Genomic DNA, 20,070 nt, shown 5'->3' with positions numbered 1-20,070 from the left:
ACACTAACAAGTTCTGGCAGCCCACTTCTTTTTCCTCCTGGAAGAGAAGGTCTGTGTGTTGCAAAGAGGAAAATTCCACTGTTTGCACATCAATGTGCCAAACAGCTGTTCAGAGTATTTAGTCTATTTAAAGTAGACAGTGCAGGAGAGAACTTTGTTTAAGAATGGTTCAGATGAATGCTTTTTACTGTATAGAATGTAATCTTATTCCAGTATGTATCAAGGCAATATTGCAAACAGAGACAACTTTGGCAAAGATAATCGTACTAGAAAAAAAATTTCGGCTTAACCTCGTCCCTCAACTTACATCTGATTTCAGCTGAAGTGATTATAATTTTGTTGCATGTAAAATTAAGTTTATGTTTTTTTTATGACATTTGTGCAATTTAATATTCTATGTCATTATCAGGGATGTTTTCATGACTGGAAGCTGCGTTAAAGAACACCAGGTTGTTGAGTGTTTCCAGGACATGTGTGGACTTTTAGAGTCTACGTTCTCTCACACACACACACACACACACACACACACACACACACACACACACACACACACACACACACACACACACACACACACACACACACACACACACACACACACACACACACACACACACGTGAAAGAAAGGCATCACTTAAGCAACAGAATCACTCTATGTGATGAAGTTAGGAGTTCAGCAAGGAGGGAGGATGATGTTTTAGGCCACTTCTCAAATAGATCAAGAGGAATTCAGAATGTTTGGGCACTAAGTGAAAAGACAATGCAAGGGCAGTTTCCAAGCTGACCTGAGGTCAGGGAAATTGTTGAAAAAAAGATGTTCTTGCTGCTTTAATAAAAGTGTTTCCCTGGTGTTCTATGCTAGATCATGCACCTGGAAGAAATGACGCTTCTAATGAGGTCTACACATCTAAAGTGAAATATACAGGTTTGCCGTTTCTCTATGAAAAATGTAGATCATGCCTTTATGATGACTGAAGAAAAATAGCTTGATAAGAGCTGTACCTGAATCAGAGATATCATCCCAGTAAGGAGAATCAAACTCGTATTCTGCCTTCAGGATCTGTTCAAACAGTTTGGAGTCATTCTCGTCGTAGAACGGAGGGTAACCACACAACCTGAGACACACAGTACAGCACAGATGTCATATTTTGCTACAGCATATACATACGATGGCAATAAATGGTTTCTGATTCTGATTCTAGGAGCATCCCAGGAGGTTAAAATAACTATAAAAGCAGAGATGACTGCATCAATGACAATACATGTATCCATGCTGTGTTGGGCTGGATTCCTGTCAGAAAGTGTACTCACAGAATATAGGCGATGACACCAATAGACCAGCAGTCCACTGCTTTACTGTAGGGCTTCTGAGCCAACACTTCAGGGGCTGAAAGAACAAAACAAGGTAATACAAGTACATGAAGATAGATGTTTACTGAAGTTTGACACATGTTAAGCACTATTAGTATGTAAACTGTATAAGTTATTCATTTTGTAGTTTGGCCTGTGGGTAAAGTGTGACTGTGGTTGCAAAAGTAATTTACAAAATTAAACAATTTTTTTTTTTTTTTACTGGGCTAAAATGATTCATGATGTTTAATATCTGTATGAGCTTCCGATAAGCTGTTGATGGTGTTTTATGAAAGATTTTGCATCACACTACCAGTTAGATAGTGTCATTAAGCTAATATTGCATGACACACTGTTCCCTGCCTTGTATAACTGATTTATTGTAAGTAGATGTTCAATATATCTCTGACTTTACCAACATATCCAGGTGTTCCACAAGCTGTCGACATCACACTGTCAGAGCCCTCAATTTTAGACAGACCGAAGTCACTGATCATGATCTTGGAGTCTTCTTCCATGCTGTAGTACAGCAGATTCTCTGGCTGCAACGAGGAGGGACAAAAAAAACAGAAAGTTGATGAGAGTGCCATCACACAAATCATGCAAACTCTCTCCGACATCTCTGGACTGACCTTGAGATCACGGTGCACAATGCCCGTGTCGTGGAGGTATTTGACGGCATCTAGAATCTGCTGAATGAGCTTACTGGCATCTTTCTCCGTGTAGAAGCCCTTCTCTATGATACGATCAAAGAGTTCCCCGCCAGACACCCTGGACAGAGAGAGAGAGAGACAGAGACAGAGACAGAGACAGAGAGAGACAGAGACAGAGACAGAGAGAGACAGAGATAGAGAGAGGGAGAGAGAGACAGAGACAGAGACAGAGACAGAGACAGAGAGAGAGAGACAGAGAGACAGAGACAGAGAGAGAGAGAGAGACACAGAGACAGAGAGAGAGAGACAGAGACAGAGACAGAGAGAGAGAGAGACACAGAGACAGAGAGACAGAGACAGAGAGAGAGAGAGAGAGAGAGAGAGAGAGAGAGACAGAGAGAGACACAGAGACAGAGAGACAGAGACAGAGAGAGACAGAGACAGACAGAGACAGCGAGAGAGAGAGAGAAATTCATTGACGCAAAGTGAAGCTTGTGGAATATATTGCAAAGGTATGGAGACAACAACCACACAAGACTTTACTTGCTGATGATTGCATCGGAGGAATAGTGAGATAAAGTATGAAAAGGCATGGTGTCAAGAAAAAAATAACATTTTGCAAATATAGCAAAACAAGAAAAGGTGCTAAAGAGTTTGAGAGGGAAGTGTCATTGGGGAAATACCAAATAGGGACTTTGTTAAATAAATCCCCACTAATTTGAACAAGGAAACTTGTTTTAGGCTTAGAAGCCACTAGATGGAGACGTCGCCCTGTCGACAGTTAATCTGAAGCAGTTTGTTTGAGCCTCCAATATTAACACAGTACACACTCAAAACAGACACACCTTGGGAAGGAAAAATGGTAAAACGAAGAAGAAAAAAACAAGAAATGGAGGAGACGCAAAATAATAATCCAGAAAGTCAGAACTGAGGTAGTCTGGTCTTGAGCGTGAAGGGGTTTCTCCTTGCAACATCATTTCTGACGTTAGGTTGAGGTAACAATAAATCAGTCGATCCATTACTGTGAGGAATCACTGGGTCTTATATGAAAGAGTGTGCGCCTGTTATTCAGACTGAACACAAAACGTATCGCGAGGACACACAAATACTATTATGAGGGAACACAATTATATTACCGGGGAATGGGGAAGTACTTAAAATAATTTCCCACTCGTCCATTCTTTGATAAATGTACTCCCTCCCTCACTTCCTCTACCTTTTATGTCGCCGATGTGACATTGACTGTGATTAATGCTTAAATGATTTATGTTTGCTGGAGCCTCACAGGTAACAGTGCCTCTGATCCTGATCTGTTCCTCCTCTCCTTCGCTCTCTCTCTCCTCTCCTTCGCTCTCTCTCTGACATTTCAGCAGTTGAGGTGGGCGGGAGGCTGACAGGCTGCAGGTGTGACGGCGAACTCCCCACTGGTGTTCATGAGTAGGCATAGTACTGTTTTGTGTGTTACAGAGTGTAATTAAATGGCACGTGATGTGCAGCGTGTGGGCGAGAGAGTTTGAAACACACATCAACAATCACACACACACACACACACACGTGAATACTCACAGTTGCATGACCAGGTAGAGGTGTGATTTACTTTCAAATATCTCTTCCAGAGATACGATGTTGGTGTGTTTAAGCCTGTGAAGAAGGAGAGAGGAGAACTCTTTTTTTATTGAGCCATTAGTATTTGACAAGATCTCACAGTCAGTGTAAGTATCCACCACAGAGTTGCATCCAACAGTCACATGTGCTACACTGTGGGGTGGCATTCAGCTCCCTAATTGGCTTAACTCTGTGCTCTGCTGCCCCTTGAGACCTGCCGGTGCAGCGACAGGGATGAAAAGATGAATCACACAAGATCAAGATTGGTATGACAACGGTATGTATCGTACCTGTGTTACACTCAGTGGCCACTTTATTAGGTACACCTGTACAATCTAATGCAATTCCCTACAACTAATCTGCTATAAGTTCTACCTTTGTAAACTAGGGGTGATGCAAGTGTCTTTTTGCACCATAAAACAACAATTTTAGGATATAAGAGGGCGTTGTCTGTTTAAACCTTTGTTTTTCCTTTTAAATAATATATGTATTTAATGGTTGTTTCACCTTCCACCATAATAATTGTCGGGTTGGGTTTTAAACCTTTTTCTGGTATAAACCGAAGTGTTCATAATGTTGTTGACTTAATCTTTCACCAGGTACTTCCTGTCAATATTTTGCCATTCCTACTTCGACAAATGTATTTCATAGTTGCTTGTGTTTCGTGTGGCTTGTTCAGTTGAAAACATGTTCTTATTTCCAAAAGTAAGGCACCGTATGGTGAAAAGTATTGTTTTGCTATCAACAAACAGGTATCATATCAGCATTAGTATTAGAAAGTGTCAGATGATCTTGTTATAATATTTATTTGTGTGCAACCCTTTCGTTGAATTGACCTCAGTATTTGGACTATGAATGCGTGAAGGTGGGAGGACAAAGACAACACAAAGCCATGTGCCTGAGCTGTACCAGAGGTAACTGTGTACAGTATGAGTCAGCATGAGCTCATGCTGGATTACGGCAACGACTCTCATCCAGATTGTAACAATACATTGACATCCCTCATTTATCTGCTTAGCTCAGTGTGGAAGGAGAGATGGACCCAGTGAAGGATGAATGATGGATTAAACCTGCATAGTGAGCGGACACATGCAAATCGTGTGAGCTCAAGCATGCACGTTGACACAGAATTACAGAAGGTCAAAAACATGCAATAAAGATGCATTTCATTTGAAGTTCTGTGCAAGTGTGTTTGTGATGAAGTCATGGCGGACACAGTGGTCATGGTGATTGTCAGAGAGAAATGTCTATGGAGAGCTGGTGAGTCATCTCAACATAGAAGTCGGCGGATTAGAGGACAGAGTTACCAGCTCTGCAGTAATGACTGCGTCAGACATCTGGGTGAAATTGGCAGATCTACTGATTCTTTAATCCATATTCTGTTGAGTTTCTCAAACAATTACAACGTTTATTAATGTATGTAATCACAGCCTGAGGTCCTTTGGAATTACATTAATTCTTCTTTTAGTGCTTTTGCACATTTGCTGTTGTATTTTATAAGTATTTTCTCACAGCTGTGGCACAATTTGTATTTTTTGATATACAGTATTAGCTCCTGTGGGTGGTTCAATGGGCTATTACACAATTATTAGGATTCCAACATGCATTAAAATCGACCAACTTGACATTTCATGTTAAAAAGTCTTCATAGTAGCAACTTCACACCGACTCTTCTGGCACGGCTACAAATGGGTTAGCAGCATGTGATTAGTCACTGCATTTGCACATGTCTGTGTTTGAGTAAATACTTGGTCTGGATAAAAGGGGGAGAGGATGAACAGCCAGCTAACCAATTTCAGGATACCATATGGCCACATTAGCAGTATATCAAACTACTGTTGGGCTTCTAACAAACAGTGATCAGAACAGAGATGAGTTGACTGAGTGTATCCAACACAAACTGGGCTATTAGACACTAACTTGATAATAAATTAACTTATTTTCATATTCAAATCAAAACACTGTGACAAGTGCTTTACACAGGTTGTAAATATTAAGTCAACAACAATAAATTACAGCGAGAGACAACAGGAGCCCTTGAGGAAAAATCAAGATGACGGATTTGGCTCAGCACAGGAAGGAAGAGCGGATATAGTGTGGGCCGTATAATGTTCCGCTACCCTTTCAGTCTCAGGCATGTTTATTACAGAAGAACATTTTTAGGTGCCAACTGTCTCCTGTGGTCAAAAGCAAGAGAGCAGGTTTACGTCACTGTAAACCTTCAGTGTTGTGGGGAGGAATAAAAAAGTAGACAGTGTCATTATATGGGACTCGTGTACATTGTTGACAGAAAAGTGGGATTTTAATTTGAACAACTACGCAGGTACACAATCAATTTAGTGTCATCAATACTGATTGTTAGTTCGGCTTGGCTGTTTTCAAGTAGTAGTGGCTGTAGTCATTTGATCCACTGTTAATATGAAAATATGGATTAATGAAGCTTTAGGGCAGGGGTCTCAAACTCATTTTCACTCCGGGCCACATCAGCATCACGGTCGGCCTCAAAGGGCCGGTTGTAAATGTAAGACTGTGTAAATGTAACACCTCCTAACATATTGGTAAATAACTCTCTGCATTTGATTATTGTTTATTCAAGTGTAAAAATATTGTACATGTTATATAAATGTAAAAAAATATTGAAGCACATTTCTGTAATTATAACTTAAATCCTTTTAATTTAGGGTTAAGAAACCCACATTACTCGATCAAAGATCAAACTATTAAAGAAAATAGCAAAGACAAATATCAAACAAGGTATTACAATAACTTTGTTCAAAGCTTAAAATCCTTTCAAGGGTGCGTTTGCACAATCCCACGTGAAGTATTTCGTGTGTTTTAAAGACACGTTTGAAGTAGTCTTCAATGTACTCGCAATACATTTCCATGTCACATGTACAGTAACCAGCCAAAGAGCAGCTTCTGTGTTTAAGTATCTCATCATTTTGACTTTCTCTATCAGAATTATGACTTTCTATCATATTTATGACTTTCTCTCATAACTTCGACTTTCTATCTCATAATTTCGACTATGGGGATATTGTTATTATCAAGTCTAACTTTACAAAAAAATAAATTCATTTTTCTTTTTAATTTAAAATTATTATTTTTTTAATTTTGCTTGCGGATTCGCGGGCCACATAAAATGACGTGGCGGGCCGGATTTGGCCCGCGGGCCGGGAGTTTGAGACCCCTGCTTTAAGGAAATACAACTCCGTCAGACCCTGTCCACATGCTCTGTGTACCGAGGGGGATTTGAGGATGACGCGTTAAGATGACCAAGGAAACCTTTGTACGAGTCTACACAAACTTCAGACAAAGCAAGCGAACAATGATTTTTGTCAAAACGGTAACTGCTAACTAACCCCCACCTCTCTCATTCCTTCAGCCTCACCTCAGGACGGATCATTGCTGTATATTGGCTAGAGTTGTGTCTCCTGTAACCCAGGCAACAAGAGCTCTAAAAATAACTTGGGACACAACGTAGATCAGTCATTTTCACCGTGGTCTGTAATTCCCCACATCTGAAGAAAGTACGTTTGAACAGCTCCACAAGTACAATTTGTGTTATTGTCACTTGGAGGTTAAATGCTATTGTGTTTAACGTAACGATGGTCACAGCAAACTACACGTACACAAACCATTGCTGTATTCCCAATGGCATCAAATGATTTACCTGGAAATTGCAATCTACAGTTTGGCCACTATGTAAAATTTGCTTCAAATCCCAGCGCTTTTCCCAGGAGCTCGGTTAATCCACAGAACAGCTTTCACAGGAACTATTTCTTCAGTAGTTCCAATGAAAACACTTCACAGTGAGGTGAGTTTTCTTCTCCCCCTAAATAACCAGGAAATTGTTTCCTGAAATACAAGTTGGTCGTGAATTTTCTACCAGCTGGTTAGATTAGTTTGAGTGAACTGGCCCTTTCCTCACTGAATATATGAATCCAGACATATGGATCCAAGTCCTAAAAGCGCAATATGATGCATATTAGGTGCAGTATATATCATATACGACATATATGGCATCTAGTAATGTGATACAACTTACATGATGCAGTAATAGAGATACAGTGAGGAAAAAAGTACCATTTTTGGTGCTCGTATTTCGGATGCAGGCTAATGCTGCACATCGGCAAACATGTAAAGGTTTGTGGTTACAATACATACTGGCTTAAAAATGCATGTTTATTTTATATGGCATTGTACTTCATTGTTTTTTCGATGACTAAATAAAAACAGGGTCCACTTACTTGTGCAGGACTGCGATCTCATTCTCAATGCTGTTTTCTTTGCCCTCTAAAGCTTTCTTGGGGATACACTTGATAGCCACCAATCTCTGGGTCCTCTTCTCCTCAGCCAGGACCACCTCAGAGAAAGCTCCCCTGTAACACAAACACACAGGTCAGTCCGTGAGCCCTCAGTCCATTTATCTTCGTGTGCAGAGCTCTTCACATGCATCGGTGACATTGTGGAGAAAAAACGAAAAGAAACTCCTGCTTTGATGTTAAATCTGCCAAACTTTTGTGATAACTTGGCTACCTACATCTAAGTGCTTGTAGAAATTCTAGCCTGCTGATGCCAGATTGTGTTTATTTCTAAATTCGGCCTAAAGTCTTTGGGTTGCTGCTGAGTCACGTTTTGGAGAAGGGACAAGTTGGCGAGATGAATTCGAAGCACCAATATCAAATGCAGAGGTTTATCTTGGTGACATTTTTTTTTAAACTATTGGCCTAAAACTGTTTTTAATGTAAAGTTTCACTCTTGTGCTGACAATACTGATAGCCACATTACCATTTGTGGAGCATACTGTATGGTGACAGGCCTCTCCTCTTTCTTTCTTTGTCTTTCTCTCTACCCTGACACATTTACATTTCTTCCTCCTTTTCTCTCCACGCGTCTCTCTGCCGACTAAAATCAACAATGGAAAACAAGTTAAGCAACACAACCCAAACTAGCATTTTGTTTTTGCATTTTCCCATGACCCATTCAACAGTAGAGGCAGACATTTCTCAAAACCTCTTGCGTTTTTGGACGAGGTCCAGAGATTTTATTACTCAAGACCGAAACCTCTACAATAACTACGTGGAATCCCAGACCACAATTTCAGATTGTTGATGAGTTTCCCACGAACACAATTAGTAACATAACTGCAAGGAGACATGGTACAGGAAGGGAAAGAGCCTTCTGACAGAATACTGAATCAGTCAAGTGTGAAAGAAATGCTGCTGTTGAAGGTAAAGCAGCATAAGAGGTTACAGTACTCCTCGACAGTGTAAGTTTCATATTGTCTTATCTTTTGTGTTTTTGTGTGACGAACATATTTCTCCATGCAGTTCTTTTATGGTCAATAAGGTCTAAAGTTGGAGAGTTATGTATGAAGTCGCTGGAGGATTCAGCTAAAGTGTCCACACACACACACCCACACACACACACACACACACACACACACACAGTAGGGGAAAGATGGGAAAGATGATCATGTGTACGACTTGTAATTGTTCACTTCACCAGACAGCTCAGGACCGTTGTTTGCAGTAGAGGCAAAATCTATTCGAGTTGATTAATTGACAGTTATGCTTTTGTGATATGAATGTGCTGCTGTGTGTATTTATAGAACTGAGGCATTGTTACAACCCCGGCTGTCACAAAATGTACTTAACTGCAGCAGGTTAAAACTCTGTCTCTATTTAACGGCTCAATAGATGGCAGGAATGTCACGCAGCAACAAAGACCATTCAAACCTCATCTGAAGAGAGCAACTTCTCTGGATGAAAGTGTTTGCAATTTCACAGGGAAGTTTGCACATCAGATCTTACTCATGCTTCCTCTTATGTTTCCCTACCACGCTGTCATTCACTTTTCATCAGCCCATGGTGAACAAATGTTTGCTTTCGAACAGGCTATTTTCTAATCATTATACTAACAGTGCTGCCAATAAATGTTGGCAGAGTCAGCATCTTAAAAACATGTCTCCGTCTGTGTGGTAGGAAGGTTGAAGAAAAGTTAAAAGTCATGCCGATCTCTTGCATCACTGATGGGAATCATACAAAGACACAAAGACAAGACAACCTTACGCCACTATAGCAGCAGATGTACTTTTGCAAACTGCTAAATGTAAAAAACATCCTGCATTTACCTCATTAAAGTAAAACTTTATATGTGTGTGTGTGTCTGTATATATATATATATGTGTGTTTGTGTGTTGGGGGGAGGTGAATGTCAGCTACCTTACAGTATCTCCTCAGCCACATATAGCTGTATGTGTGGGCAGAGAGGAACCATAATCATCCAGTCACTAGGTTTGTAGATACTTTATCAGCGTGGCCAACAAGGAAGAACGGCATGGTTTCATGCCACAGTGATCAGCAAAGAAAGTGCATGCATGACCTACAGAGCACAACTACTCTACAAACACCGCCCTTACGCTTCAGTGTAAAGCCACTGCTGTCCAGAGAAAATAAATCATGCTTAAACATTTGTAAGAAACACTGAACTGTACTTTAATGATTTTCGTTTCCGTCACACAATATGAACAAACCTGAATACTGCACCCCGATTGCTGTTTTGATCCACAGTGCGTTTGACTGCTTATATGCAAATCATATTTGTTCTACAACCGTTTTTCAGCTCATAACTGGAAATTGTATATTTTCCTCGGGCAGACCCTCTGGGTGTTTTAACAGGAAATGAAGTGTGTATTTTAGGAAAGTACACCAAGCACACAGCATGCAATTTCTGACTTGCTAATGATAATCTCGGTGCTGCTGTATTTCCATTGGCTTCATGAGCAAACAATTAAGGTGGATTTGGTGATTCCATTTTTAATGTGGGTACATCTAGACTTGGAAAGATGCAGCGAGCATGGCTTCTAATCTAGAACAGTTTAGCGAGTGCATGGTCTAAGAAATGACAAAAGAAATCGAGAATCTGCACTCACAGATAAGGGGTCATCTTGTTTATTGTGGGAAAAAAACATACACGTTTTAGCTTAAACAAGGGGTCCCAAACCAATGAGGTGCACTAGTTAAACGAGTAGTAAAAATTACAACTAGTACGTAAAAAACTACTACTAGTCAATTGCATCTTTCTTGCAGTACTCAAGAAACAGATTTAATCTCTGGTTCCTTCACATACTTGGTCCAGAGTGACCGACATAAAACTTCTCGGGTGACATTAACCTCAAAAGCTCAAAGCTAACAGAACACTCAACCCCTTTGCTGATCAAAGTAACAAAAACAACAGTATCTTGGGAGCAAAGCCTTGCGTTCACATTTCAACAAGAATGTTAAACTGTCACAGAAAGGCCATTAGCTTTGGCATGAATCCAGCTGTGTGGAGGAGGTTGTCAGTGCTGCAAATTCCTCTGTATCATCTGGAGGATTTAGTTGACATTCTCCATGCTCCCACCGAGGGCCTCTGGGGAAGTGTCAAACAGTGGTTCACAAAAGCATTGGGAAAATCTGAGAACACTAATGTGTTTTTGACTGTGGATAGTCCAACTGGCCGCTTCTTGCAAGCAAACCCCTTCCAGTGGCACATAGTTATTATATATATTATATTAGTGAGGTAATGACACAGCGCAACACGTTTCCCTTTTTAATTACAGTCAGTGACACGATGACCCTAGTTCCGCTGGACTTCAGACAAAGCCTGTTTGTCAGAAACAAAAGTATTTAACCCTCGACTTCCTGTCATCAAATGGCACTGCACATTGTTTTCATGAAGTCCCAATAAATACTTCCTTCTTTCTGAATGTCAGTGACCTGCAGGGTAACATTTTCATTGTGTTGAGCAACAATCTCGAACACAACACCATTTCAAAACAGGGGAATTCTGTACATTGTGGACTATGCTCAATTTTAAGTTTGGTAGAAAAACACTGCTGAAGACAATGCGTCCACACATAAGTCCTGTCCCTTCTCTCATCCGCTCACTCATCCTTTCAACAGAATATATTGTGGAGAGCCACAACATCACTACAATAAGGATTGAACGACAGATGATGCCCGTGTCCAGCTGTGGAACAGAGGTTAGTTGAAAACAAAAAAACAACCCTGCCCCTTACACAGTGCAGGCCCAGAAAATATGAGGAGCATGATTATGATGAATATTTGATGGATGCTAAGTAGTGTGGTGAGTTTACTGCGAGCTTAATCCTAGCGAAGGCTTCAACTGGATTATGAGGTAAACAACTATGTTTGCCGAGCACACACACACGTAACGCTTTACAGCTATTAGCCACTAAACCCTCAATAAAGACATACTTGCTTACTGACACTATCCAAACAGTAGGGCGTGTTCTCAGAAATTCCCTGTGCGAATACATTACACAAGAGTTTAAATATAGACGGGCAGCAACAAAATGTAAACGTCCTCGGCCTCAAACAGAGTAAATATTTACATGAAATTCATATCAGTGATGGGCATTGTGCTATTGTGCACAAATTTCAAATCCAAACACTTTGTATCTTGCACAAACAGTGGACAAGAAGCAGCCTCCTAACTTTCACCGATCAAAAAGTTAGCATGAATAAATATCAGCATAGTCAAATCACTCAGCTCCTTATTACATCACTGTTTTCAGTCTCTGAGTAAGCTGCTTGCTTAAAATACACACTTGGCGTTGCTTATCTTCCGTCGCTACAAGGAACCTTTTCATGTGTGTACGTGTCACTCGGTGCATAAAAGGAATTTAAAACCAAAGAATTAGAATCTCGCATGCCATCGTGCACACATTTGTGCTAATGACGATACAACAAACACGTAACATAAATACAAAGATGTACTAGCAGACCATTATAAGATTCTGTGGTTACAATCCACACAGAAAGAAAAACAGCAGAGCTCTGATGATTTTCAATGAAAACAACAATAAAGACCGTATACATATTACTGACACACTTTTAAAGGCAATTACCAAAAGACAAAAACAACCTGCCTTGTCTTTTTGCAGGGCCCACTCTCTATATGCTGTTAGTCTCTTCTCTTTTAATTAAACAGCTTTTATCCTTTGTTACCATCTGCTGTGTTACAAAGGAGTCTGTGCCAATGCAGACATGCACAGTACACATGCCGTGTTAAAGTAAACTCGGTGAGAGACGCTAAACGACAGCACTCTGAGAAACTGCAACACCGGCTCTCAAGTGACTCGGCTCTCAAGTGAGTCTGCTTATGTCTAGATATGTCTCAGACAGATCAACTGCAAGCCTAAAGCCCCCCCACTCCATGAATGACCTTACGCCAAACGAGCTGAACGATTTCTACTGTCGCTTTGATGGACAATGTGACCGTCCTGACCCCACCCCCCATGACCCCATCCACCGGCTCAAGACCACCAGGTCGCCCCTCCCCCAGCTCAGCAGGGGCCCATGCTTCTGTACCACAATGTCCTACTGTAACACACCCTTTCTATATTAAAATACACTTGCCACTTTTATAATATACTCATTTTAAAGTACCGTTATGCTTGTTACCACATTGTATTGTACATTGTGTTCATTGTAATGCACCATTCACCAAGTCAAATTCCTTGTATTTTATTTATTTATTGGTTTATTTGAACGGGATAGTGCACATTAATAAAAACATTTATGCAAATGTGCCAGTTAGCCAAAAGGCTATTTTTCATCTGTAGTCCCAGACTACTGTAGTGTGATGTACTTGGCAATAAACGGTTCTGATTCTGAACTCAAATAAAGTCAATGTTGATTTTATATTAAGAAACGAACGAGGATCTTTCCTCTCATGCTGTGGTGTTTTGAGACGACAGACCTTCCTGGACTATCTGCCATATATTGTTTTTCCATATAAATCCCACATTTCTCAAACACCAATTGTGCCATCTGTCCTGCTGAGAAGTTGGTCAAGAAAGTGTGCAAGCAGATGACAAAATGGTAACTGTGGAAAGGTCAGAGAGACATAGGGAAGGACCATCTGGTCCAATCAGAGCTTAGAGATACCCAACTGCGATTCTGGCCCATCTTTGCTCTGTGGGCCCTCCAAAATATCTACAAAACCAAACCACAATCGCTCTCCTTATCTGAAAATCAACACAATGCGAGCTAGATTTAATACTCCAATACAATATATAGAAAGGATATATATACTTTTAAGAGCATGATTATTATGTTTGGGTCCCTTTGTGAAAAGGTGAGATCTTAAAGCTGCTATAATAAATATTTTTATACCAACAATGGATAAAATAACGTATTATAAACCCACAGAGAATTATCACCCGATTCAGTTAAAGTCAGCTCTACTGAGCGTTTTAGCTCTTTCACACATGCAACCTTATATGGTGATGAATAGTTGATGCAGGTTTAAGTCCAATTCTAATATATATCCTGTGGTTTGGGGGTCATGACTGGTATGTTTGTGATACAGTGCGGGAAGCAGGAAGTTACATTTCACTCAACAGTGCCTGGTTGGCCACAATTCTTATGTTAAAATCCAGCCACTGAAGCTTTTTGAGCGTATATGCTTAGATTCTGTTTTGAGCAAAGTCACATACGTGTGATAAGAAGCTGTGCTGTTCATTATTGTTTTGGTTGCATAATGAACAGAACATGTTTCCAGATGAATACATATACCCCAAATACTGCAATTGTAATAAAAAAGAGATCAATTTAGTCTACTTTGATAACAAATATAACCTGCTGGTACCATCATCTTTATAATCCCTTAATAAGAGTGTTGCCATGGTGCTGGTATGTTTGACTCACTGCCAGTAACTATCAGTGCACTGCACGCCACACTATGGCTGAGCAAGAGGAAATGTCATGACCATATTAAGAAATATAAAATATTCATATTGTGTACCGTCAGTACACAGTTTCAGTTAAGGTGTGTGGCAATGGGGACAGTGACACTGGACTTCCACTATTCCTCCAACTCTTCCTCCCCAACCTGCTTCAAACATTTCTGTCCATTTGTAAATCCAAAGGTGGGAATGACGAACAATTTCATCGTGCTTAACATTTCTCAGTAAGTAAAGTGCAAACAACTTGACTTTGTTTATTACCAATATGTGTGTTGTGCATTGTGGTTGAGTGACGCGATCTTATACATTGCAAAAATACATTTGTAGTGTCCTGATCGCTCGGGATAGTTCACATAACTTGTGGTGAATAGGTTTAGTTGATTTGGTAGGAACTATTTTTTAAGTAGAGAGGGGCTAGGGAAACTCTATATCCCTACACAAATACTCAGTTTTAGCTCATTGTCATTGGTTTTTACAGTCTTTTCAGCAAAAGGTGCAGATAAATCCACTATAAACTATCTGCCTAACATCAAAGACAGACCAACTTAGCAAGTAGCTGCTGAAGCATGCCAAACATCTTGCGAGCTAAACATATTAACATATTTTCTCCATTAAACATATTTTCTCCAAGGGACTAAAATGGAGCTAAAAGCAGAGCAAATGTTAGAATGAAAATATGTCAGGCCGCAGGAAACATGATTCCGACGGAGGGATAATGTTGGAAGCAGGTAATTGTGTCCTTACACATTAGCCGTTAAGTGGATCAATGCAACTTAATTCCACTTACTGAAAGGAATTGCTTTGAAACACACACGCACGTAAAAACAATGTCACTATCCAATTCGTGAAGTGGATTGTAGTTCAGCTGCAAAGCAAAGAACTTGCCTCCCTGAGGATTTCTAGGACCAGCGATAAAAAACACAAAGAAAGTCTTCTCGAGCCAGTTTGCCGATATGTGGACAGCTGGTAATGTGGAGAGTATGGGCAATAGGGGATTATCAGGATTGCGAAAGACTGTGGGAAGATGTACACGACAAGCCTGCAAGTGTATATATTGCTGTGAGCAGATGGAGATGCACAAGTGGGCCAGACAGTGGGACTGGGCATACGTGCGTGTGTTTGTGTGTGTGTGTGTGTGTATTCCAGGAACTGCAGGCTATGCCATGCTTAGCTGTGCTGTGCTGAGACGCAGGCTTCTGTTTGAATTAGGTCAGGGCAGGGCTGAAGGGCTGAGGGTGCCATGAGCAGGGATGGATTTTCAGGATTGGGAATTGTTTCAAGTTGTCATTTAAAAAAATAAAAGTTTAACTGTAATGAATGCTGGAGTGACGGAATAAATGTGATTTAGTCTCTGAATGAAATCAGTAGCTTACTTGATTTTATATTCCTGTAATGAAGCCTTGGCTCAACATCAAGTTTAAAAAAGGTCCAGGATGGTATCTGCACACCTTTGGAGCACAAATAATGTCTGAGCACTGAAATAAAAGTATGCATGTCTCAGACAGAATTACAAGGGCAGACATGGTAAAATGTTATCCTGCATGAGCTTTGAGGTGCAGGGCACTTTGTATACCTCCTCCCCTTTGATGAAGGAAGGTCTTAGCTCTGTTCTCATCCTACAGCTTGGACACAATCACTCCTTACAACAAGAGAGAAGCTAAGCAAGGAAAGGACAAATTATTAACACATTTCTAGAAAGGCCAGGAGGGTGCATGTGGGGACACCTTTGTAGAGAAACAGAGACATGATTCAAGGAAGATAAAGAAGAGTTCAATTGTAATAAGAGATATCACGGGAATACAACAAATATTAAATATATATGTGATATAAATATAAAATAAATCATGGGGAGTGAGGAAGAGATAGGACACAGACAGCAAAAGAGAAGCACAGAGCGAGACAGAGATGAAAAATAGATGAAGTGGGACAGCTCTCATGCTGGGAGACTCATCTGCTCTATAAAAATGTGGCCGTTTCCTTTTGTCAGAACCACTTTGTTATCATCATTTTGAATTCATTTGATTCTAACTTGGCACACAAACACGTAATAATGAAGATAAAAGTCGATAAAAGAAAAATCGGTCTGGACTAAATATTCCCTCAAACCCCTTCTCTGGGCTCCTCACTGTGTCTGCACCTCTAAATTATAGTGCGGTTACAGATGGATCGGTTGTCACAGGCTGCTTTGCCTACTCACGATCTGAAAATCAGGAAGACAGACATCACAGCAATTCGGAAAATGAAGTTCAACAATAGGGATTCAGAGTAAGTATAAGTGTGGTGCATCTTGTTGGTATTAGGCAACAGTTGCAATATGTTGCAATATGTTGTCGGTATGAAGATCGATTGAAAAGAACGTGCAACACACTGTATACATTGTGGATGATCGCTTGCTAATATCAATGGATAAGTATGCATTTTGATTCATGGTGGCCATAATAAAGTGTTTCTGGTTAAATGTAACAACTCATTTCTGAATCGACAATGTTCATTCTTTAAGTAACCTACAGCACAATCCTTAGTTTTGAAACACTCGTAATGTCCTCTGCTTTTGAGTTGAAGTGGCACCCTAACTTGTACTCATCTACTGCAGTTAATCCAAGTGCATTTGACATTAAGTCAGAGTCAAAGCCTCACCTCTTGTTACACAATGTGTAGACTTTCACTCATGCCTCTGCAAGCCAAAGTGCACACACACAAACACACAGTATTGAGTTATTGAATCTTTCCACTCCACAAGCAGAGAGCCCTCAGCTCGAGTGGTGAATTAGCGTTAAAACCCATGTAATTTAGCCGAGAGGCACAAGTGTGCAGGCACAAGTGGAGCAAAAAGTTCCTCTTTTGACTACCATTGTGTCCCAGCCCAGACTGTAATTTGTGAATCACAAAACAAAAAGCTTTGTGGATCCAAGATCCAACATTTGAAACATCAGCATACGTGTCTCATGAAACTACAAAGCAATACAACTGAGTATTTCATTTTTGTGGTCTTCTATCAACTGAAAATGGATAAAAGGGCAACAACTCTGAAGTCGTGATGCACAGAAAATGCCAGGGTAAGGTTTTAATAACAGATTTTTAGTCTGTCAAATCAAAAATAACAGCATGTGGGAGTGACGCATCCTTGCTTTGTAAAAAGAGAAGATGTGGGATGAATGGGTGCTTTGCGTTCATTCATAGAGGTGGAGAGAGAGAGAGCGAGAGAGAGAGCGAGAGAGCGAGAGAGAGAGCGAGAGAGACGGGAACACTGGAGGAAAAGGTCATCAACAAGAAGACACAAAGAGGAAAGATATACAGAACAACTCTGAACCATCAGTGCAGAAAAAACAGACAAACAACATCACCAAAACAGTGTGTCTCACCCTCACCCACACATTCACAACTTTTCCCAAATCAATTGAAGCCAACCAGCAGGTCATACAGCCAGCCAGCGCATTGGGCTGCTGGGTCACCGTTGGACATGAGTGACAGAAACAGACGGGGGCCAATCCATCAGCCGTAACGATTTTAGATGATTACACCACGCTCCCCAACCCTTCACTTCATCCCTTACCCCGTCCCTCCATCCCCTCTGTGTTTCACAATGTATTCTGGGCTGAAAGTGCAGAGAATTTCCCCTCGCTGCTCTCGGCATTCATTCAAATGTCAGAAAAGGCAACATGGCTCATCAGTGCAATTTGTCACCAGTAGAGAAACCTCGAAGCTGGCAGCCGAGTGTGGGAACGAGGAAATAAAAAAAACACAACAAAACAAAGAACAGCTTTTTACGTTATTGAATTCAAGAATCTTTCTAATAACTTATTTGGCAATATGTTACATCGATATTACAGCACTTACAGACCCAGAGTACATTAATTCCTAATGACTATCTGGCAGAGACCTGTGAACTGGTAGAGTTGTTTGAGATGGACATGAAAGTAGAAATGGTGCAATGCTAAAAATAGTTAATGTAGTGATGTAATGGAGTGACAGCGAAATACAGAAAATATCAATATCACTTTCGCAAATACGTGTCCCGCGAATCCACAAGCAGGTTTGAATGCTGACATACTGAACAAACATATGCTGGAGAGCGCAGGGTAAGTCAATATTTGAAATAAAGCCAAGGGAAGCACTGGGGAAGCCAGAAGGTCTGGATAGGTGGGCATGTACGTGTGACATGGTAGAAAAAGGTTTTTAAAGTTACCCACAATTTAACTGTACCAGTAGATTAATTATACTTTGTCTCATTGAAAATACATGGTTTGGCCCCGTTGTGTCCTGAGCCCCGTTAAATGAAAGCGTTCAGCTGAAACTAAAAACAGGGACGCAGAACACACTGGGATTCCTGTTCCACAGCCAACACAGTGTGAAACCAGGATACAGTTACAGAGCAGGTGACAGGGAGCTGGATTTGTGATGGCAGAGTTTCGGGCTGGGACAGACAGACAGACAGACGAGTTTCGGGCTCAGACAGACGAGTTTCGGGCTCAGACAGACAGACAGACAGACAGACAGACAGACAGACAGACAGACAGACAGACAGACAGACAGACAGACAGACAGACAGACAGACAGACAGACAGCTTTTTAATCTCATCTCATTATTACGTGACACCTTGGCAATATTGTCTTTGTTACACTCGTGCAAATAAAGCATGAAGGAAATGAACCGAGAGTGAAAGAGAGAGAGATGAAGAGGGGGATAGCTTAACATAAGTAGAAATGAGAAAAGGAGGAAGGCAAGAGAGGATTTGAGTTGATTGCAGTGACAGTGCCGTCGCCCGTGTGTGCATTATTAATTCCCATCTGTTTTGAGTTCAAAAACATGTGGCAGCAGCTGGGGATTCAGCACCATGGTATCTGGTTTTAGTTCCTGCATAATTACTATTTGTGTCACTAAACTCAGACATTTGAAAGAAATATTCAAACGAATGAACTATTTGTTATGTTGTAATAGTGTACTTATGATAACATGATCTATTACACCTAAACACAGAAACAGGATAATCAATTTGATACTTGAATATGAAGATTTGAATATGCTTCATGTGTTAGACGTGATGAAAAAGGTATTCAGTGATGAGGCTATTTGTAGCACAGTGCATCTCCGTCATGGATGAAATATCAATGAAGGAGGCTCTAGAAACATGAGCACATTTAAAGAGAAATATCTGTACGTCCTCTTTTCTGTGTTTTCATGTAAAAGAGAGAGCGAGTTCATCTCTTGCACATTGCACACACACACATGCACCCGTTGGAGGATTATTATTAGCATATCAAAAAAACTTTGTTTCCATAGTGACTGTTTGAGTCCATTATGGAAAGTGTCTCCTGTTGTTACCAAGACAACAATCCAGCAATTGCGAACGAATGTGGCGCACAGCTGAGTGATGCGGTGAGCTGGTGCTCTCTACGTAAACAAGCTCCGCACCAAACCCCGGGGCAGGTGGAGGACTGAAGGGATGACAATGAGAGCGTTGAAAGAACGGGCAAACATGTTCATGTATGCACCCATTAATTGTCCTCGCACACAAATACAACTTCAATAAGGCTCGATACTGCTATACTGCATTTACCTGTACATCATATCCTGCTTGTGTCCAGATACACAGCAAAATAATCCAAACATTTCATGGATCACATTTACAGAAACGAGCCGCATTGGGTTGCATATCATTAAGCATTGTCATTTCAGTCATCCCTTTTAACTGAACATCACT

The 20,070-nt window shown here is 40.6% G+C and overlaps 1 protein-coding gene across 1 annotated transcript in view; it reads right to left on the bottom strand.

The window, feature by feature from the left end:
• Positions 1-20,070, bottom strand: part of camk1b (calcium/calmodulin-dependent protein kinase Ib) — a 32,489-nt gene that overhangs the window by 4,741 nt on the left and 7,678 nt on the right. The window contains exons 3-8 of the mRNA XM_079265518.1: positions 7,860-7,991; positions 3,571-3,645; positions 1,984-2,122; positions 1,767-1,893; positions 1,313-1,388; positions 1,004-1,116 (exon numbers count right to left, since the gene is read on the bottom strand). Of these exons, the coding sequence (XP_079121644.1) occupies positions 1,004-1,116; positions 1,313-1,388; positions 1,767-1,893; positions 1,984-2,122; positions 3,571-3,645; positions 7,860-7,991 (662 nt within the window). The remainder of the gene's footprint in view (positions 1-1,003; positions 1,117-1,312; positions 1,389-1,766; positions 1,894-1,983; positions 2,123-3,570; positions 3,646-7,859; positions 7,992-20,070) is intronic.

The sequence above is a fragment of the Melanostigma gelatinosum genome, assembly GCF_949748355.1.
Source record: "Melanostigma gelatinosum genome assembly, chromosome: 3".
Taxonomy (NCBI): Eukaryota; Metazoa; Chordata; class Actinopteri; order Perciformes; family Zoarcidae; genus Melanostigma; species Melanostigma gelatinosum.
Note: the sequence above shows the minus strand (reverse complement) of the source record. Positions and strands in the feature narration are given on the sequence as shown.